At 33.3% G+C, this 23,452-nt stretch overlaps 1 protein-coding gene and 1 long non-coding RNA gene across 8 annotated transcripts in view; one reads left to right on the top strand and one right to left on the bottom strand.

Moving 5' to 3' along the window:
- LOC127705231 (uncharacterized) overlaps window positions 1–23,452 on the top strand; it is a 180,571-nt gene that overhangs the window by 32,529 nt on the left and 124,590 nt on the right. Inside the window, exons 5-9 of one of the 7 annotated variants that reach the window (XM_052209550.1) lie at window positions 743–841; window positions 1,632–1,730; window positions 2,522–2,620; window positions 3,409–3,507; window positions 4,604–4,705. In XM_052209550.1, the coding sequence (XP_052065510.1) occupies window positions 743–841; window positions 1,632–1,730; window positions 2,522–2,620; window positions 3,409–3,507; window positions 4,604–4,705 (498 nt within the window). The remainder of the gene's footprint in view (window positions 1–742; window positions 842–1,631; window positions 1,731–2,521; window positions 2,621–3,408; window positions 3,508–4,603; window positions 4,706–23,452) is intronic. The other 6 variants (XM_052209552.1, XM_052209553.1, XM_052209551.1 and 3 more) reach the window with 6 other exon arrangements.
- Window positions 11,176–12,250, bottom strand: LOC127705262 (uncharacterized). Its single transcript, XR_007983788.1, has 2 exons — window positions 11,459–12,250; window positions 11,176–11,256 (listed from the first exon to the last, which is right to left on the bottom strand). It is a non-coding gene; the product is annotated as an uncharacterized LOC127705262 (long non-coding RNA).

The following is a 23,452-nucleotide window of genomic DNA, read 5'->3' as shown; positions in this document are numbered from 1 at the left end:
TAACTTTGATCATTCATCCTTGTTAATCAGACAGATTTAATGGACAACAAATACTTGTTAGAATTATATAAAGTTGGGTCTCATTTTATTCGTAACACAGAACTGAATCAGATAGTAAAGGTTTTATTTTGTTTCTTGTCGAAAAATTATTTTGTTAACATCTGATTTTTATTGAAAAGTTGATGAGAAAAAGTTGTGTTAACATCTTTAGTCAGATAATGTTAATTCTACAGATCTAATGTAAAACATCTTTTAAAAATAACAAATACTTGACAGAATTATATAAAGTGGGGTCTTATTTTTCTTGTCTCGTCGTACTGAATCAGAAAATATAACTCATTTTTATGTTTCTTGAAAAAAGTTTTTTTTTAACTTTGATCATTCTACTTAATCATTGTTAATCAGACAGGTTTAATGGACAACAAATCTTTGTTAGAATTATATAAAGTGGGGTCTCATTTTAATTGTCTTGTCCAGCTGAGTCCATTGATATAAATATTGTTTATGTTTCTTGAAAAAAGTTATTTTTTTAACCTGACAGTTCTGATGGAAGTTCTGACATCTGACAATAAAACATGTTGTTTATTTGTTGTTTATGTAGAATATAAATACAAGTGTGACTGGTCATTTTATTCAGTTTTGACCACTGATTCATGTGATATATATTTTGTTTATATTTATTACACAACATTGTCCAGTTTATGACACAAGTTTTGATGTCTGTTATATGTTGATATTACAGTGGGGAAAGACACCATTAATGTTGGCTGCCTGGGGAGGACACCTGGAGGTGGTGACGTACCTGGCCACTCACGGCAGTCAGTTAGACGTCACAGACAGGGTAATGATAGATATAATCTACTTACTCTGACAAAACTTCACTTTATACAGAATCTACACAAAATCATGTTGTTAATCAGACAGGTTTAATGGACAACAAATATTTGTTAGAATTATATAAAGTGGGGTCTCATTTTATTCGTAACACAGAACTGAATCAGATAGTAAAGGTTTTATTTTGTTTCCGGACGAAAAATTATTTTGTAAACATCTGTTTTTAATGAGAAGTTGATGAGAAAAAGTTGTGTTAACATCTTTAGTCAGATAATGTTAATTCTACAGATCTAATGTAAAACATCTTTTAAAAATAATAAATATTTGACAGAATTATATAAAGTGGGGTCTTATTTTTCTTGTCTCGTACTACTGAATCAGAAAATATAACTCGTTTTTATGTTTCTTGAAAAAAAAAAATTTTCCACTTTGATCATTCTACTGAATCATTGTTAATCAGATATGTTAAATGGACAACAAATATTTGTTAGAATTATATAAAGTGGGGTCTCATTTTAATTGTCTTGTCCAGCTGAGTCCATTGATATAAATATTATTTAATTTTCTAGAAAAAAGTTTTTTTTTTAACCTGACAGTTCTGATGGAAGTTCTGACATCTCACAATAAAACATGTTGTTTATTTGTTGTTTATGTAGAATATAAATACAAGTGTGACTGGTCATTTTATTCAGTTTTGACCACTGATTCATGTGATATATATTTTGTTTATATTTATTACACAACATTGTCCAGTTTATGACACAAGTTTTGATGTCTGTTATATGTTGATATTACAGAGAGGAAGGACACCATTAATGTTGGCTGCCTGGGGAGGACACCTGGAGGTGGTGACGTACCTGGCCACTCACGGCAGTCAGTTAGAAGTCACAGACGAGGTAATGATAGATATAATCTACTTACTCTGACAAAACTTCACTTTATACAGAATCTACACAAAATCATGTTGTTAATCAGACAGGTTTAATGGACAACAAATATTTGTTAGAATTATATAAAGTGGGGTCTCATTTTATTCGTAACACAGAACTGAATCAGATAGTAAAGGTTTTATTTTGTTTCTTGATGAAAAATTATTTTGTTAACATCTGATTTTAATGAGAAGTTGATGAGAAAAAGTTGTGTTAACATCTTTAGTCAGATAATGTTAATTCTACAGATCTAATGTAAAACATCTTTTAAATATAACAAATATTTGACAGAATTATATAAAGTGGGGTCTTATTTTTCTTGTCTCTTCGTACTGAATCAGAAAATATAACTCGTTTTAATGTTTCTTAACATTTTTTTTTTTTTTCACTTCCATCATTCTTCAGAATCATTGTTAATCAGACAGATTTAATGGACAACAAATATTTGTTAGAATTATATAAAGTGGGGTCTCATTTTAATTGTCTTGTCCAGCTGAGTCCATTGATATAAATATTGTTTACGTTTCTTGAAAAAATTTATTTTTTTAACCTGACAGTTCTGATGGAAGTTCTGACATCTGACAATAAAACATGTTGTTTATTTATTGTTTATGTAGAATATAAATACAAGTGTGACTGGTCATTTTATTCAGTTTTGACCACTGATTCATGTGATATATATTTTGTTTATATTTATTACACAACATTGTCCAGTTTATGACACAAGTTTTGATGTCTGTTATATGTTGATATTACAGTGGGGAATGACACCATTAATGTTGGCTGCCTGGGGAGGACACCTGGAGGTGGTGACGTACCTGGTCACTCACGGCAGTCAGTTAGAAGTCACAGACGAGGTAATGATAGATATAATCTACTTACTCTGACAAAACTTCACTTTATACAGAATCTACACAAAATCATGTTGTTAATCAGACAGGTTTAATGGACAACAAATATTTGTTAGAATTATATAAAGTGGGGCCTCATTTTATTCGTAACACAGAACTGAATCAGATAGTAAAGGTTTTATTTTGTTTCCTGACGAAAAATTATTTTGTAAACATTTGATTTTAATGAGAAGTTGATGAGAAAAAGTTGTGTTAACATCTTTAGTCAGATAATGTTAATTCTACAGATCTAATGTAAAACATCTTTTAAAAATAACAAATACTTGACAGAATAATATAAAGTGGGGTCTTATTTTTCTTGTCTCTTCGTACTGAATCAGAAAATATAACTCGTTTTTATATTTCTTGAAAAAGTTTTTTTTTTTAACTTTGATCATTCTACTTAATCATAGAAAAGAAAACAGATTTAATGGACAACAAATATTTGTTAGAATTATATAAAGTGGGGTCTCATTTTAATTGTTTTGTCCAGCTGAGTCCATTGATATAAATATTGTTTATGTTTCTTGAAAAAAGTTTTTTTTTTTAATCTGTTTTGATGGAAGTTCTGACATCTCACAATAAAACATGTTGTTTATTTGTTGTTTATGTAGAATATAAATACAAGTGTGACTGGTCATTTTATTCAGTTTTGACCACTGATTCATGTGATATATATTTTGTTTATATTTATTACACAACATTGTCCAGTTTATGACACAAGTTTTGATGTCTGTTATATGTTGATATTACAGTGGAGAAGGACACCATTAATGTTGGCTGCTGAGAGAGGACACCTGGAGGTGGTGACGTACCTGGTCACTCACGGCAGTCAGTTAGACGCTACAGACAGGGTAATGATAGATATAATCTACTTACTCTGAACAAACTCCACTTTATACAGAATCTACACAAAATCATGTTGTTAATCAGACAGGTTTAATGGACAACAAATATTTGTTAGAATTATATAAAGTGGGGTCTCATTTTATTCGTAACACAGAACTGAATCAGATAGTAAAGGTTTTATTTTGTTTCCTGAAGAAAAATTATTTTGTAAACATTTGATTTTAATAAGAAGTTAATGAGAAAAAGTTGTGTTAACATCTTTAGTCAGATAATGTTAATTCTACAGATCTAATGTAAAACATCTTTTAAAAATAACAAATATTTGTTAGAATTATATAAAGTGGGGTCTCGTTTTCGTCTTGTCTCTTCGTTGTACTGAATCAGAAAATATAACTCGTTTTAATGTTTCTTGAAAAAAAGTTTTTTTTTCTATTTGATTATTCTACTTAATCAACGTTAATCAGACAGGTTCGATGGACAACAAATACTTGACAGAATTATATAAAGTGGGGTCTTATTTTTCTTGTCTCTTCGTACTGATTCAGAAAATATAACTCGTTTTAATGTTTAATGAAAAAAAGTTTTTTTCTTTCTATTTGATTATTCTACTTAATCAACGTTAATCAGACAGGTTCGATGGACAACAAATACTTGACGGAATTATATAAAGTGGGGTCTCATTTTTCTTGTCTCTTTGCTCTGAATCAGAAAATATTACTTGTTTTAATGTTTCTTAAAAAAAAAGTTTTTTTTCAACTTTGATCATTCTACAGAATCAACACAAAATCATGTTGTTAATTATACATGTAAAATGGACAACAAATACTTGTTAGACTTATATAAAGTGAGGGTTGCTATTATTTAACTTGTTACACTTATATAATTAAGAGTTTACTTTTTTTACCTGTTTTGTTTCACTGAATCAGAAAATATATATTTAGTTTATATATCTTAATCTATCATTTAGCTGTTTATACACAAGTATAATTGTTTATTTTCTTACCTGATGTTATATTTCTTACTTTTTGGTAAATTGTTTGACTCCTCTCTTGATTTATTATCACACAACATTAACATGTTTATATTTTTATATTGTTATAGGATGGAGAAACAGCTTTACATTATGCTGCTAAGTATGGACAGATCGAAGTAACAAAATGGTTAATAGATCAGGGATGCAGTCCTTGGGTGAAAACAAAACAGGTAACATTCAGTATTATTCTTATTAGATAGATAGATACTTTATTCTCTAAAAACTAAATACAAGTCAACAGAGAAAGTAGAATTACTATATAAATACAAATACAATAGTTGAGGGTTAACAGATGCAGTACCATAATGTAAAATGAAGTACAACTTTATGATGACATACCTGTATAATCAACGGTTAAACTAAATATGAAGAATCAGTCTGGTGCTTTACATTTACATGGAGGGACTAACCTTTGTATTAATATATTTAGTGAATAAAAACAGTTTTCTTAAAACTGATTATTTTTTTTTATTCACTATATTAACAAAAAATGTCTACATTCTAAATTCATATATAGAACAAAAATTCACTTGATATGATGTGAACCAAGTATTTAACATGGTGTAGGGATTTTTTTTTTTACTTATTTTTATTATTCTTCTTCCACACATTTTGTCCGTCGTGTTTCTCGGAATTTAATGGACCAATGTTGATGGAACTTAACTATAATGAGGACCCCCAAGTTGTGCACCTTGGTATGGAATGGTCCAAGATGGCCGCCGTTTCCATGGAAACAGCAAAAATGCGAAAAAAATCAAAGTGTACCAAATGGAAAGAAACTTCACAGAAATGGTAACTGGCATGTGCTGATTTGCAGTTTGACTTTGGAATTTCAAAATGGCTGCCGTTACCATGGAAACTGCAAAAATTTCAAAAATTTCAAAATGCTTCAAACTTATTGAGACTTTACAAAAATGTTAATCAGCATGTGTAAATGCACTCTTTGACTTTGGAATTTTCAAAATGGCTGCCGTTACCCTGGCAATGGAGGAAGGGTGCCATCCGTTATTGCTAGCAATTACAAATCTAGTTATTTTTCTTCCACACATTTTGCCCGCACGATTTATTTCTCGAAATCTAATGGACCAATGTTGATGGAACTCTACTATATTGAGGACCCCATGTCATGGAAACAGGGCGAAAGTTTAACATTGAGCCTATGGAAAAATACATAAAAGCTACATTTTCTTAAAGAATATTACGAAGAGATCAATGAAACTGTATTGATATGTAACATGGCATGTGCCAATGTGGCATCTGCTTTTGGAATTTTAGAAATATCTATCGTTACCATGGAAACATAAAAAAATTCAAAAAATTTGAAATGCTTCAAACTTTTTGAAATTTACAGTAATGATAACTGGCATATGTAGATAAGATATTCCACTTTGGAATTTCCAAAATGGCCACCGTTACCATGGAAACAGCAAATATTTCAAAAATTTCAAAATCCTCAAAACTTAATGAAACTTTACAAAAATGATAATTTGCATGTGTAGATGTGCTCTTTGACTTTGGAATTTTCGAAATGGCTGCCGATCGCCTGGCAATGGGGGAAGGGTACCATCTGTTATTGCTAGCAATTACAAATCTAGTTCTTCTTCTTCTTCTTCCTCCTCCTTTTCTTCCTCTTCCGCGTCTTTTAAATTTGAACTTGTCCGCACCCGTTCTCCAAAACCGCTTGTCAGATTAACTTAGGGTTTCACAATATGTTAGACTAACATGTCTAGTGGTGCAATCAGGGTTTTGTTTGTGCAATGGGGTTTATAAAGGGGTACTTTGAGGGGCAAAAAGAAAGGAGAGTTTTACTATAGAACCCTATGGGATTTTATTTTTTTAGATTTTCAAATAATTATAAATTGAAAACTGTTTGTGATAGACACAATCTTTCTAATTGAAAATGTTCTAAATGATAAAGCACATTAAATGAATTACAGGGTTAGTCCCCAGGGGTCACCCCGACCCCCTGATTTTTTAATAAAGTTCTAATATCTTGTAAATAGTCGAGATCCCCACCCCTAAACCATACATATTCTGGTTTGTCATGATAAAGCACATCAAATGAAATACTGGGTTAGTCCCCAGGGGTCACCCCCACCCCCCACCCCCAATGTTCTAATATCTTGTAAATGGTCGAGATCCCCACCTCTAAACCATATATATTCCTGTTCGTCATGTCTCGAACATTTGAATGACATATAGGGTCCGTCCCCAGGGGTTCCCCCTCCCCAATGTTCTAATATCTTGTAAATGGTCGAGATCCCCACCCCTAAACCATATATATTCCTGTTCGTCATGTCTCGAACATTTGAATGATGTATAGGGTCAGTCCCCAGGGGTTCCCCCCCACCCCCACCCCCAATGTTCTAATATCTTGTAAATGGTCGCGATCCTCACCCCTAAACCGTATATATTCCTGTTCGTCATGTCTCGAACATTTGATTGACGTATAGGTTCAGTCCCCAGGGGTTCCCCCCACCCCCAATGTTCTAGTATCTTGTAAATGGTCAAGATCCTCACCCCTAAACCATATATATTCTGGTTTGTCATGCCAAGATGATTTGAATGATATACAGGGTTAGTCCCCAGGCATCACTAATGCATATAACTTTACTGGACCAAACTCATTTTCACTGGACTTTGCCCAATGTCAGGCGACCCTTGGAATTACGAATTATGGGAGCTTCGTTTGGGAGACTTCGTTACAGCATCCTGTTACAATCATTTCTTGTTCTTTATAGACGCCATGCCATTTTTAAATGACGCCATGCCCTTTTTTTGTCTTAATAAATGACGCCAAGCCCTTTTTTCACTTCTTTGGATGACGCCATTGTCTCGATAATGCCCTAAATAGAAGCCTTTATAAAAATAAAATTTCAAAATTTCACGCCCATCTGCATTTCCGTTAAAATTGTTACCTGATTGTTTAACACTCTAATTAACTGACAATGGGATCAAGTTAAATACCTTGCCTTTGGCAGTTTTATAACCTCTGTTAATGATTGTTTACTGCTAATTAGGGGATTTAAGATATAATTAAACAAACACTAGATATTTAATACAGATACAGAATGAAAATGTCCACATGTTATCCATTTGTTTATGTACAGCATGTACACCAGAAAAACTTTATTTAAGTAGGCATAAAATTAAAATGAATTGTGAAACAATTATAAAGGTATACATAGTTTTGACTAAATTGGTAAACGAAGTGTTTTGTTTCATAACCCTGAGTATGGTCAGTTTGAAATTTAAAGAAATTCGTACTTTGAACATAGACACTTCCTGTTTTACTTCTTGTATTTATAATCCTCCTTATATAGGAGCTCAAAACAAATGCCTTTATTTTTATACGACCGCAAAAATTAAAAATTTTTTGGTCGTATATTGGTATGACGTTGGCGTCGTCGTCGTCGTCGTCGTCATCTGGCGTCGTCCAGCTTCGTCCGAAGACACATTGGTTTTCGCACTCTAACTTTAGTTAAAGTGAATGGATCTCCATGAAATTTTACCATAAGGTTCAATACCACGAAAGGAAGGCTGGGATTGATTTTGGGGGTTATGGTACCAACAGTTAAGGAATTAGGGGCCAAAAAGGGGCCAAAAATAAGCATTTTTGTAACTTCCAGACAATAACTTGTGTGTAAGTGTATGGATCTCTCTGACATTGTACCACAAGGTTCCATATCACAAAGGGAAGGCTGTAATTGATTTTGGGGGTAATTGCCTCAAAATTTTAGGAATTAGGGGCCAAAAAAGGGGCAAAAAACAAGCATTTTTCTAGTTTCATGACAATAACTTGTGTGTAAGTGTTTGGATATTTCTGAAATTGTACTACAAGGTTCCATATCACAAAGGGAAAGCTGGAATTGAGTTTGGGGGTAATTGCCCGAAACGTTTAGGAATTGGGGGCCAAAAAGGGGCCAAAAAACACATTTTTCTAGTTTCCAGACAATAACTTGTGTTCAAGTGTATGGATCTCTCTGAAATTGTACTGCAAGGTACCATACCACAAAGGGAAGGCTGGGATTGAGTTTGGGGGTGATGAATAATAAGGGGGTTCAAAAAATTTGGGGGGGGGGGGGATTCTTTTTTTTTCTTTTTTTCCTTTTTTTTTTCTTTTAAAATTTTCCATTTTAAGTTGGTTATTTCTGATTAATATTTAAAAGCAAATAATAATGATATTGGCAAACAGGATGTGTAAATTATTATATAATAAGTATTGTGCAATAGCAAGAAATTTTCAATTGCACAGTATTGCACAATAGCAAGAAATCTTCAATTGCACAGTATTGCGCAACAGCAAGAAATCTTCAATTGCACAGTATTGCGCAATAGCAAGAAATATCCAATAGCACAATATTGCGCAATAGCAAGAAATTGTCAATTGTACAGTATTGCGCAATAGCAAGAAATATTCAATTGCACAGTATTGTGCAAAAGAAGATACTTCGTATAAATTGCTTATTTCTTGATCAATTTCAATGGGGTTTTATTCTTGAATTCTTGGGGTTCTATAATATGCTGAATCTAACCGTGTATTAAGTTTTTGGATTTTGGGCCCCGTTTTTAAATTGGTCCACATTGAGGTCCTAAGGGTCCAAAATTTAACTTTGTTTGATTTCATCAAAAATTGAATTATTGGGGTTCTTTGATATGCCAAATCTAACCGTGTATTTAGATTCTTAATTTTTGGTTCCGTTTTGAAATTGGTCTACATTAAGGTCCAAAGGGTCCAAAATTAAACTTCGTTTGATTTTAACAAAAATTGAATTTTTAGGGTTCTTTGATATGCTGAATCTAAAAATGTATTTAGATTTTTGATTATGGGCCCAGTTTTCAAGTTGGTCCAAATCGGGGTCCAAAATTAAACTTTGTTTGATTTCAACAAAAATTGAATATATGGGGTTCTTTGATATGCTGAATCTAACCATGTATTTAGATTTTTTATTTTTGGGCCCCGTTATCAACTTTGTCCACATGTCAAAAGGGTCCAAAATTAAACTTTGTTTGATTTCATCAAAAATTGAATTCTTGGGGTTCTTTGATATGCTGAATCTAACCATGTATTTAGATTTTGGATATTGGACCATAATAGGTGAATGTCCAATTTAAAATTTTTAAGTTCTTAGACCACATTCATTCTGTGTCAGAAACCTATGCTGTGTCAAATATTTAATCACAATCCAAATTCAGAGCTGTATCAAGCTTGAATGTTGTGTCCATACTTGCCCCAACTGTTCAGGGTTCGACCTCTGCGGTCGTATCAAGCTGCGCCCTGCGGAGCATTTTATTAACAATTATGGAGGAAAAAAAGTAACTGTAAATACCTTCTGCAATGTATGCAATGTATAATTGCATCAATATATCATCTCCTGTTCCACCTGTTATATTTCTAAAACTCCTTACTTGGGAGCACTTTGGTGTGCACTTAAAAAAAACCCTCTTTTTTTGTTACTATTTAAATGAGACTAAATAACTTCCAACCAACATCAAGAACATGTACAATAATTTCTAAATATGGTTAAAATAAGGTTAAAATATAACTTATGTTCCATATAGTGATTATTGAACTTGTATAATACCTGATACTTTTTTGTTTTCTGCAGCATACTATAGGTGCCCTTTTTATATGACCGCAACAAATACCTTCCACCAATCATACACTACCAACATACCTTCCACCAATCATACACTACCAACATACCTTCAACCAATCATACACTACCAACATACCTTCAACCAATCATACACTACCAACTTACCTTCTACCACTCATAATCTTTCAACAGACTTTCCACCAATCATGTACTGCCTACATACCTTCCACCTCGCATACACTACCAACCTACTTTTTACCAATCATACACTGCCAACATACCATTAACCAAATCATACACTACCAACCTACCATTTACCAATCATACACTACTAACATACCTTCCACCAATCATACACTGCCAACATACCTTCTTCCAATCATAATCTGCCAACAGACTTTCCACCAATATTCATACACTACCAACATACCTTCCACCAATCATACACTGCCAACATAACTTCAATCATTCATAATCTGCCAACATATTTTCCACCAATCATACACTACCAGCTTACCTTCCACCTATTAAACACTATCAACAGACCTTCCACCAATATTACACTACCAACATACCTTCAACAGATCATACACTACCAAAAAACCTATCAATCAATCAAACAAGGCTAACAAATCTTCAACCAATCAAACATTACCAACATACCTTCCACCAATCATGAACTACTACCATACCTTCCACCAAATTTACAAACATGCCTTCCACCAATCATATACTACTTACACACCTTCAACCATTTATACACTACCAACATACCTTCCACCAATCATACACCACCAACATACCTTCCACCAATCATACATCACCAACATACCTTCCACCAATCATACACTTCTAAAACACCTTCCACCAACCCTTAACTACAACCAGACCTTCAACCAATCATACACAACAGACATTCCTTCCTCAAGTCATGCACTACCAACATACTTTCCACCAAGCATACACTACCAACATGCCTTCCACCAATCATATACTACCACCAGACCTTCACCAATTTTACAATACCACCAGTCATCCAACCAATCATACACTACCAACATACCTTCCACCAATCATACACTATCAACATACCTTCCACCAATCATACACTACCAACATACCTTCCACCAATCATACTCTTCCAACATACCTTCCACCAATGATACACTACCAACATACCTTCTACCAAGCATACACTACCAACATGCCTTCCACCAATCATATACTACCACCAGATCTTCACCAATTTTACAATACCACCAGTCATCCAACCAATCATACACTACCAACAGACCTTCCACCAATCATACACTGTCAAAACACCTTCCACCAATCATACACTACCAACATACCTTCCACCAATCATACACTATCAACCTACCTTCCACCAGTCATACAGTTCCAACATACCTTCCACCAATCATGCACTACCAACATACCTTCCACCAATCATATACAATTATTTCATCTTCCACCAATCATTCACTAATATATTACTTTCCACCAATCATACACTACCAACATACCTTCCAACAATCATGCACTACCAACATACCTTCCACCTATCATGCACTACAAACATACCTTCCACCAATCATACACTACCACCAGACAATCCACCATCATACACTACCAACCATACATTAGGGATCATAGATTTATTCTTACGAGGAAGCACGGAGCATGCTTGGAGGATGTTTGGGGCTTTTCAAGTAGGCTCTTCTCAGCAGTTTATGTGATAATAATTATCATGATCCATTAAGATGTCAATCAAATCTTTAGCACTTCTATGATAAGGAAAGTAAAGCATAATAGAGGAAGCTCAATTAACACCTGTGTAAACATCTGGTATATTCAAATACATTTTGCATGAAATTTTACAAAACTATAAAATAGGTTAGAAATTCTTCAACAGTACTGTGAAATACTTGGAAAGAAATGTCAAGTCTCCACAAAAAGTAAAAGTCATTAAAGTATTTTCTTATTATATTGAATAACCATTCTTTTTTAATAATAAAAAAATTCTTAAATTTTATAATTAGATTATATAATTTAGATATAGTTCATACTATAAGATATGCTACATAAAAGTCATCAAGACGCAAACAACAGTCAAGGGGCGATACTAAACAAGTTATTTTTTTATAGTTACTTAAAAATCTTTTTGTTTTTAAAAATTATTTAATAACTCAATAGCTATTTTTAATGTCAATAGAAGCATGGACTAAATGTAGTTTTTAAGAATTTTTATATAATTTTATTAAATAAAATTAAGTATTTATCAAATGTGAGATGAGTATAAAGATAAAAGGTAACTTTAAAAATAAGGACAAAAATATCACTTTTAAAAATTATTTTATACATCTTTGAAAAACTTAGTTAATTGTGCAACAAAATTGTGATATTTAACTGAAGATCAATATCACATATATTGAACAGTTTTGTGATCATGACAACACCGATGTTATATACTATAAATATTCAAATTTGTCAATTATAACACATCTTCTTATTTGTATATTAATCATGTCAAAATAAGAAAATAAAACGAAAAGTAAAGTATTATTTTAATGACGATATTAAAGTTGCGTACATATACGAAAAGGAGATGTGATAGATATGTCAGAGAGACAGCAACTCAACCACACAAATAACCAAAAAATCGTCAACAATAGACTGTCTACAAGATATGTCAAACTGAAAAGGGTTTCGATGGTTTTACAGTTGTAAAATTTTACCAGGACTTATTTTTCAAATGATTTAAAAAAAAAAACATTATCATCCGAGCGTTCATTGAGTGGAATACAGAATTTATCAATCAATACGTTACGTTTGACTTACAAATCGGTTCAACATAACAAAAGGCGAATTATTAGCTCTTGTGTACATCCTTTCATAAGGATCATTTTGGCTTAAAAAGGTATTATTTGTTTTGCCTGAACATTTGAAATTTCTTTCATCTTGATTTCATAGTGTGGATAAATTTACAAATGTGGAGTAAATTCGGAAAAAAATCTGCACGTACATATATGTCCTTGTTCATATTTATATCATATCGAATACTAGTATTCTCTCCCAAATAAGTCATATAAAAGTTGCCACTGGACGTTAAACAACCGATTAAAAATTCATCCGTCTCATCCTAAGTTTTGTTATATTGTGTAAATAGAAAACTTCATTTAAGATCATTTAACAATTGCATATTTACACTGCAGTAAAGAGGCCGAAATAATGGGAAATAATTGTACACGTTATTCAGTCAGTCATACACATACGTCACGAATACCTATCTTTTCCTCATGTGAATAAATTATTTTCATTAATCTATTTTAAAATAATTTTAAATCAAACGATCATTTTATAAATAAAATTCTTACATTTTATGATTGAAATGGATGCTTTCTGTAATTGAAACATATTCTTGTTATGCGTTATATTTCCATTTCAATTCGTTTTTATACGACCGCAAAGATTTTTTTGGGTTCGTATAATGGTATGATGTCGTCGTCTGCGTCGTCCGAAGACACGTTTGGTTTCCCGATAATGACTTTAGTTTTAGTGAATGGATCTCTATGAAATTTAAAAGACGGTTCAATACCACAAAAGGAAGTTTGGGATTGATTTTGGGGGTTATGGTACCAACAGTTTAGGAATTAGGGGCCAAAAAGGGGCCAAAAATAAGCATTTTTGTAGTTTCCAGACAATAACTTGTGTGTAAGTGTATGGATCTCACTGACATTGTACCACAAGGTTCCATATCACAAAGGGAAGGCTGGGATTAAGTTTGGGGGTAATTGCCCCAAACATGCGAGAATAAGGGGCCAAAAACAAGCATTTTTCTTGTTTCCAAACAATAACTTGTGTTTAAGTGTATGGATCTCTCTAAAATTGTACTACAAGGTTCCATACTACAAATTGAAGGCTGGGATAGAGTTGGGGGTAATTGCTTCAAAGTGGGGGGTGGGGGGTTCAAAAAGATTGTTTTTTTGTTTTTTTCAAAATATTTCAAATTTCAAATTTTTTGAAAAGTTTCAAGAAGAAATCTTCAATTGCACAGTATTGCGCAATAGATTTTTCATATCTATGACCACATTTAATTTGTGTCAGAAACCTTTATTATGTCAAAAATTTGATCACAATCCAAATTCAGACAGTGTGAAGCTTGAATATTGTGTCCAAATTTGCCCCAACTGTTCAGGGTTCAACCTCTGCGGTCGTATCAGGCTGCGCTCAGCGAAGCATTTTATTTCTCCAGTTATGAAGATTTTGTTTGCCCTTAAAAACATATTTTCCTCCGGCTATACCCTCGGAACATATAGTTATAACTATACTAATATATTAGAGTATTACAATACAGCGCATTTTCCAAAATACTTTATAAATAAGTGTTCGCAATTATTGAAATCAAGTTGAAAGAAGTATACAGATAGCTTTTATACATAAGAACTCAGAATTCTGAATGTTAATACAGGCGTCAATGTTCTTGCAAGAAAGAAAGCTACGAAAACAGAGAAAACAGTTTCTTTGAAATACTTCCGCGCTTCATTATCGAATTTTCTTTTGAAAAATTGTTTAATGCAAAATAGGTAACGCCTGAATACTGTATTTTTACCCATCAAGCATTTGGGATTGATAGCAAACTATAATGGTAGTCTCTTTTACTGTATTCACATCTTATTCGACTCAAGGCCTTAATTACCATGTTTTATTGACCACAAAGACCATCGTGTACTGCTGACGAAGGTTAAATATTTATCACTAGATTTTCTGTTTGTTTTTTTGTTGTTTTTTTTTATTGGGTAAAATTAATGTTTTTTGTTGTTGTTAGGGATGGGGGATTGATAAATACCCTGCCACGTCTGGACTGTGTTTTTGAATGTAGTTTTTTTAATCGATCTGAAGAGTTAAGCCTTTTTCAACTGGTTTTTATACGACCGCAAAAAAATTTTTGTGGTCGTATATTGGTATGACTTTGGCGTCGTCGTCGTTGTCGTCGTGGTCCGGCGTCGTCCTGTGTCGTCCCAAGACACATTGGTTTTCGCACTCTAACTTTAGTTTAAGTGAATGGATCTCTATGAAATTTTACCACAAGGTTCAATACCACAAAAGGAAGGTTGGGATTGATTTTGGGGGTTATGGTACCAACAGTAAAGGAATTAGGGGCCAAAAAAGGGCCAAAAATAAGCATTTTTCTAGTTTCCAGACAATAACTTGTGTTCAAGTGTATGGATCTCTCTGAAATTGTACTGCAAGGTACCATACCACAAAGGGAAGGCTGGGATTGAGTTTGGGGGTGATGAATCATAAGGGGGTTCAAAAAAATTTGGGGGGGGGGGGGTGATTTTTTTTCTTTTAAAATTTTCCATTTTAAGTTGGTTATTTCTGATTTATTTTTAAAAGCAAATAATAATGATATGGTAGGTGATACACACCAAATAGGATGTGTAAATTATTATATAATAAGTATTGTGCAATAGCAAGAAATTTTCAATTGCACAGTGTTGCACAATAGCAAGAAATCTTCAATTGCACAGTATTGCGCAATAGCAAGAAATCTTCAATTGCACAGTATTGCGCAATAGCAAGAAATATCCAATAGCACAATATTGCGCAATAGCAAGAAATTGTCAATTGTACAGTATTGCGCAATAGCAAGAAATATTTAATTGCACAGTATTGTGCAAAAGAAGATACTTCGTATAAATTGCTTATTTCTTGACCAATTTCAATGGTGTTTTATTCTTGAATTCTTTGGGTTCTTTAATATGCTGAATCTAACCGTGTATTTAGTTTTTGGATTTTGGGCCCCGTTTTTAAATTGATCCACATTGAGGTCCAAAGGGTCCAAAATTAAACTTTGTTTGATTTCATCAAAAATTGAATTATTGGGGTTCTTTGATATGCCGAATCTAACCGTGTATTTAGATTCTTAATTTTTGGTTCCGTTTTCAAATTGGTCTACATTAAGGTCCAAAGGGTCCAAAATTAAACTTAGTTTGATTTTAACAAAAATTGAATTCTTAGGGTTCTTTGATATGCTGAATCTAAACATGTATTTAGATTTTTGATTATGGGCCCAGTTTTCAAGTTGGTCCAAATCGGGGTCCAAAATTAAACTTTGTTTGATTTCAACAAAAATTGAATATATGGGGTTCTTTGATATGCTGAATCTAACCATGTATTTAGATTTTTGATTTTTGGGCCCCGTTATCAACTTTGTCCACATTAAGGTCAAAAGGGTCCAAAATTAAACTTTGTTTGATTTCATCAAAAATTGAATTCTTGGGGTTCATTGATATGCTGAATCTAACCATGTATTTAGATTTTGGATATTAGACCATAATAGGTGAATGTCCAATTTAAAATTTTTAAGTTCTTAGACCACATTCATTCTGTGTCAGAAACCTATGCTGTGTCAAATATTTAATCACAATCCAAATGCAAAGCTGTATCAAGCTTGAATGTTGTGTCCATACTTGCCCCAACTGTTCAGGGTTCGACCTCTGCGGTCGTATCAAGCTGCGCCCTGCGGAGCATTTTATTATAGTTTGTTCTTATGTTGTACTATTACACCACTGTCCAAGTTTAGGGGGGATTGAGCACTCACAAAAATGTTTAACCCCGCTACATTCTGTATGTGCCTGTCGCAAGTCAGGATCGATCTGTATACAGTTTTGTTGTTGGGTCATATCTGTCATATTGGTTTTTCGAAAATTGTTTTGTACTAAAATGGGTTCGTTAGTTTTCTCAATTCAAGTTGTTTCATGTCAGGATCTTTTATAGTCAACTCGATGGTATGGGTTTTTATACGACCGCAAAAATTTTGTGGTCGTATATTGGTATCACGTCGTCTTCGTCATCGTTGTCCGAAGACACATTGGTTACTGGACAATAACTTTTGTTTAAGTGTATGGATTTCTATGAAATTTAACCATAAGGTTTATGACCACAAAAGGAAGGTTGGGATTGATTTTGGGGGTTATGATCCTAACAGTTTAGGAATTAGGGGCCAAAATGAGGCCCAAATAAGCATTTTTCTAGTTTCCAGACAATAACTTGTGAAATGGTGTATGGATCTTTCTGAAATTATACCACAAGTTACCATATCATAAAGGGATGGTAAGAATTTGCTTTGGGGGGTTATGGCTCAAACTGTTTAGGAATTAGGGGCAAAAAAGGGGGAAAACAAGGGTTTCCAGGTTAATGGACAATTACTTAAGTACAAAACATAATTTTAAAGCAGTGTAAGGAAGGTAATTCAAACACATATTGTCAAATTCCTCCCTTACACTGCTTGTAAATTATTTATAAAGAAATGTATTGTCTTTAGGTGATTAGCTGTCAATTTATTTTTAGAAGTTACTATTTTAAAAATGTTTAATAAAGGTAATTTATTTATAGCCATGATTTTGTATGTGAAGGAATTTTATTTTTAGATATTACTATATAATGTTGCTGATGGAGGCTTTTTAATTTTAGGCATGATTATGATGACATTTTCTATTTTAAAAATTATTTTATTTTAGCCATGATTATGTTTGTGAAGGAATTTTATTTTTAGATATTACTATTTAATGTTGCTGATGAAAGTGTTTTACTTTTGTCGCAGAAAGCTCGACATAGAGATAGTGATCCGGCGGCAGCGGTGTTAGCTAACTTCTTAAAAGCTTTATATTTTAGAAGATGGAAGACCTGGATCCTTCATACTTTGTATATAGATGCCTTACGTTACGAAGTTTCCGTCTGTGACATGTCCATTGTCCTTGACCTCATTTTCATGGTTCAGTGACTACTTGAAAAAAAGTTGAGATTTTTTGTAATGTTAATTTCTCTCTTATTATGAGTAATAGGATAACTATATTTGGTATGTGCGTACCTTGCAAGGTATTCATGCCCGTCAGACAGTTCTCACTTGACCTCGACCCCATTTCATGGATCAGTGAACAAGGTTAAGTTTTGGTGGTCAAGATCATATCTCAGATACTATTAGCAATAGATCTAGTATATTTGGTGTATAGAAGGATTGTAAGGTGTACATGTCCAACTGGCAGGTGTCATCTGACTTTGACCTCATTTTCATGGTTCAGTGGTCAAAGTTAAGTTTTTGAGTTTTGGTCTTTTTTCTAATACTATATGCAGTAAGTCAACTATATTTGGTGTATGGAAATATTTTATGATGTATATGTCAGTCTCACAGGTTTTATTTGACCTTGACCTCATTTTCACGGTTCATTGCTCATTGTTGTCGGCTTAGCCACAATCAGATGTACATTTTGTGTTTCACATGAAGTCAAAAATGAAGATCACATCAGGCAAAAACCCTTTTGATATTTTGGTACAGAAATGGTTTAAATTATGAAAAATGGCTGTCATAAGGCTAACACTTGAAGCATTTATATAATTACATGCAGTTTTGGGAAGAAATATTTAATATTTTTATTAAATAAATGGTGTTTTAAAACTGTCTAATTTTCTTTAATGGTTGCCTTCAAGACATGGTCACCAGTTTCAAATTTTTGGCCAATCACAAAGACAACAAAATATGTTTAGAATTATTGAATATCAAACATTTTGATCGAAAAAAAATTGACAAGAACATGTTTAACTCACAATTATTTCAAACAACAGTAGCTTTCTTTGATCATTACTCTGATCTGATCAAACTATTTCTAAAATAATCTATTAATAACAAAACTTAAAAAAAAAACCTTTCTTTTGGTGTATAGAACATTAAAATAACTTGATGCATATTCTTACAATAAACAATCAAAATTAGCAATACAATTTATATGTTTTGTCTACGGACAAGACATTTTATTGATATTTAATTAAATGCATTATTAAAACTTAATTTTGACATAGTTGAATATGTTCTCTTGACAAAATAACATACATTTTATCATGTTTATTTATCAAATGATGCTGAACCTCGAGGAAATTTGAAACAAATGCATTGTGATAATGTCTACGGACAAGACATTTTATTGATATTTAATTAAATGCATTAAAAAGATAATTGTTAAAATTAAGATTAAGTTACCCATTAAATTTTAAGCTGTGTTTTTTGTCGAGCCTGCGACTTTTGTCGCAGAAAGCTCGACATAGGGATAGTGATCCGGCGGCGGCGGCGTTAGCTAACTTCTTAAAAGCTTTATATTTTATAAGGTGGAAGGTCTGGATGCTTCATACTTTGTATATGGATGCCTCATGTTACGAAGTTTCCATCAGTCACATGTCCAATGTCCTTGACCTCATTTTCATGGTTCAGTGACTACTTGAAAAAAAAGTTCAGATTTTTTGTAATGTTAGATTCTCTCTTATTATAAGTAATAGGATAACTATATTTGGTATGTGCGTACCTTGCAAGGTCCTCATGCCCGTCAGACAGTTTTCACTTGACCTCAACCTCATTTCATGGATCAATGAACAAGGTTAAGTTTTGGTGGTCAAGTCCATATCTCAGATACTATAAGCAATAGGTCTAGTATATTTGGTGTATGGAAGGACTGTAAGGTGTACATGTCCAACTGGCAGGTGTCATCTGACCTTGACCTTATTTTCATGGTTCAGTGGTTATAGTTAAGTTTTTGTGTTTTGGTCTGTTTTTCTTATACTGTATGCCATAGGTCTACTATATTTGGTGTATGGAATGATTGTAAGGTGTACATGTCTAGCGGGCAGGTGTCATCTGACCTTGACCTCATTTTCATGGTTCAGTGGTCAAAGTTAAGTTTTTGAGTTTTGGTCTTTTTTTCTAATACTATGTGCAATAGTTCAACAATATTTGGTATGTGCGTACCTTGCAAGGTACTCATGCCCGTCAGACAGTTTTCACTTGACCTCGACCTCATTTCATTGATCAATGAACAAGGTTAAGTTTTGGTGGTCAAGTCCATATCTCAGATACTATAAGCAATAGGTCTAGTATATTTGGTGTATGGAAGGACTGTAAGGTGTACATGTCCAACTGGCAGGTGTCATCTGACCTTGACCTCATTTTCATGGTTCAGTGGTTATAGTTAAGTTTTTGTGTTTTGGTCTGTTTTTCTTATACTATATGCAATAGTTCAACTATATTTGGTGTATGGAAATATTTTATGATCTATTTGGCAGTCACGCAGGTTTTATTTGACCTTGACCTCATTTTCAAGGTTCATTGCTCAGTGTTAAGTTTTTGTGTTTTGGTCTGTTTTTCTTAAACTATAAGCAATAGGTCAACTCTATTTGTTGTATGGAAGAATTGTTAGCTGTACATGCCTGCCTAGCATGGTTCATCTGACCTTGACCTCATTTTCATGGTTCATTGGTCAATGTTTAGTTTACTTGGTTAATGTTAAGTTTATGTGACAGTTGTAATAAAGCTTTATATTTAGGACTATCAACATAATATCAATGATTAGTAAAGAAGGCGAGACATTTCAGCGTGTGCACTCTTGTTAATTTTTGGAAAATATAAAAATGTACCCATGGTTCTTTACATATCTCAAAATTTTATTATACCCCACGCAACGAGTTGCGGAGGGTATAATGTTTTTGACCCGTCCGTCCGTCCTTCCGTCCGTCTGTCTGTCCGTCCGTCCGTCAGTCCGTCAGTCCTGTTTCTTGTCATCGCAACTCCTCTCAAACCACACAACAGAATTTCACGAAACCTTTTTAGATAATAAGGACATACTATGTAGTTGTGCATATCGACAGGAAATTGCGATTCAATTTTTTTTCTAGGAGTTACGCCCCTTTGAACTTATTTACTTTAATGTACTACTGCAACAGTTTGTCGTCGCAACTCCTCTGATACCACACAACAGAATTTCATGAAACTTTTTTAGATAATAAGGACATACTATGTAGATGTGGATATCGACAGGAAATTACGGTTCAATTTTTTTTCTAGGAGTTACGCCCCTTTGAACTTATTTGTTTTAATGTACTACTGCAACAGTTTGTCATCGCAACTCCTCTGATACCACACAACAGAATTTTATGAAAACTTTTTAGATAATAAGGACATACTATGTAGATGTGCATATCGACAGGAAATTACGGTCAATTTTTACACGACCGCAAAAATTGAAAATTTTTTGGTCGTATATTGGTATGACGTTGGCGTCGTCGTCGTCGTCGTCGTCGTCGTCGTTGTCGTCGTCGTCGTCGTCGTCGTCGTCCGGCGTCGTCTGGCGTCGTCCGAAGACACATTGGTTTTCGCACTCTAACTTTAGTTTAAGTGAATGGATCTCCATGAAATTTTACCATAAGGTTCAATACCATGAAAGGAAGGTTGGGATTGATTTTGGGGGTTATGGTACCAACAGTTAAGGAATTAGGGGCCAAAAAGGGGCCAAAAATAAGCATTTTTGTAACTTCCAGACAATAACTTGTGTGTATGTGTATGGATCTCTCTGACATTGTACCACAAGGTTCCATATTATAAAGGGAAGGCTGTAATTGATTTTGGGGGTAATTGCCTCAAAATTTTAGGAATTAGGGGCCAAAAAAGGGGCAAAAAACAAGCATTTTTCTAGTTTCATGACAATAACTTGTGTGTAAGTGCTTGGATATTTCTGAAATTGTACTACAAGGTTCCATATCACAAAGGGAAAGCTGGAATTGAGTTTGGGGGTAATTGCCCGAAACGTTTAGGAATTGGGGGCCAAAAAGGGGCCAAAAATAAGCATTTTTCTAGTTTCCAGACAATAACTTGTGTTCAAGTGTATGGATCTCTCTGAAATTGTACTGCAAGGTACCATACCACAAAGGGAAGGCTGAGATTGAGTTTGGGGTGATGAATCATAAGGGGGTTCAAAAAATTTTGGGGGGGGATTTCTTTTTTTCTTTTTTTCCTTTTTTTTTTTCTTTTAAAATTTTCCATTTTAAGTTGGTTATTTCTGATTTATATTTAAAAGCAAATAATAATGATATGGTAGGAGATACACACCAAACAGGATGTGTAAATTATTATATTATAAGTATTGTGCAATAGCAAGAAATTTTCAATTGCACAGTATTGCACAATAGCAAGAAATCTTCAATTGCACAGTATTGCGCAATAGCAAGAAATCTTCAATTGCACAGTATTGCGCAATAGCAAGAAATATCCAATAGCACAATATTGCGCAATAGCAAGAAATTGTCAATTGTACAGTATTGCGCAATAGCAAGAAATAATCAATTGCACAGTATTGTGCAAAAGAAGATACTTCCTATAAATTGCTTATTTCTTGATAATTTTCAATAGGGTTTTATTCTTGAATTCTTGGGGTTCTTTAATATGCTGAATCTAACCGTGTATTAAGTTTTTGGATTTTGGGCCCCGTTTTTAAATTGGTCCACATTGAGGTCCAAAGGGTCCAAAATTTTACTTTGTTTGATTTCATCAAAAATTGAATTATTGGGGTTCTTTGATATGCCGAATCTAACCGTGTATTTAGATTCTTAATTTTTGGTTCTGTTTTCAAATTGGTCTACATAAAGGTCCAAAGGGTCCAAAATTAAACTTAGTTTGATTTCAACAAAAATTGAATATATGGGGTTCTTTGATATGCTGAATCTAACCATGTATTTAGATTTTTGATTATGGGCCCAGTTTTCGAGTTGGTCCAAATCGGGGTCCAAAATTAAACTTTGTTTGATTTCAACAAAAATTGAATATATGGGGTTCTTTGATATGCTGAATCTAACCATGTATTTAGATTTTTGATTATGGGCCCAGTTTTCAAGTTGGTCCAAATCGGGGTCCAAAATTAAACTTTGTTTGATTTCAACAAAAATTGAATATATGGGGTTCTTTGATATGCTGAATCTAACCATGTATTTAGATTTTTGATTGTTGGGCCCCCTTATCAACTTTGTCCACATTGAGATCAAAAGGGTCCAAAATTAAACTTTGTTTGATTTCATCAAAAATTGAATATATGGGGTTCTTTGATATGCTGAATCTAACCATGTATTTAGATTTTTGATTATGGGCCCAGTTTTCAAGTTGGTCCAAATCGGGGTCCAAAATTAAACTTTGTTTGATTTCAACAAAAATTGAATATATGGGGTTCTTTGATATGCTGAATCTAACCATGTATTTAGATTTTTGATTATGGGCCCAGTTTTCAAGTTGGTCCAAATCGGGGTCCAAAATTAAACTTTGTTTGATTTCAACAAAAATTGAATATATGGGGTTCTGTAATATGCTGAATCTAACCGTGTATTAAGTTTTTGGATTTTGGGCCCCGTTTTTAAATTGGTCCACATTGAAGTCCAAAGGGTCCAAAATTTAACTTTGTTTGATTTCATCAAAAATTGAATTATTGGGGTTCTTTGATATGCCGA

This window comes from Mytilus californianus, unplaced genomic scaffold, assembly GCF_021869535.1.
Source record: "Mytilus californianus isolate M0D057914Y unplaced genomic scaffold, xbMytCali1.0.p SCAF_6, whole genome shotgun sequence".
NCBI lineage: Eukaryota > Metazoa > Mollusca > Bivalvia > Mytilida > Mytilidae > Mytilus > Mytilus californianus.
The sequence above is the reverse complement of the archived record's forward strand: the minus strand, read 5'-3'. Positions and strand labels throughout refer to the sequence as shown.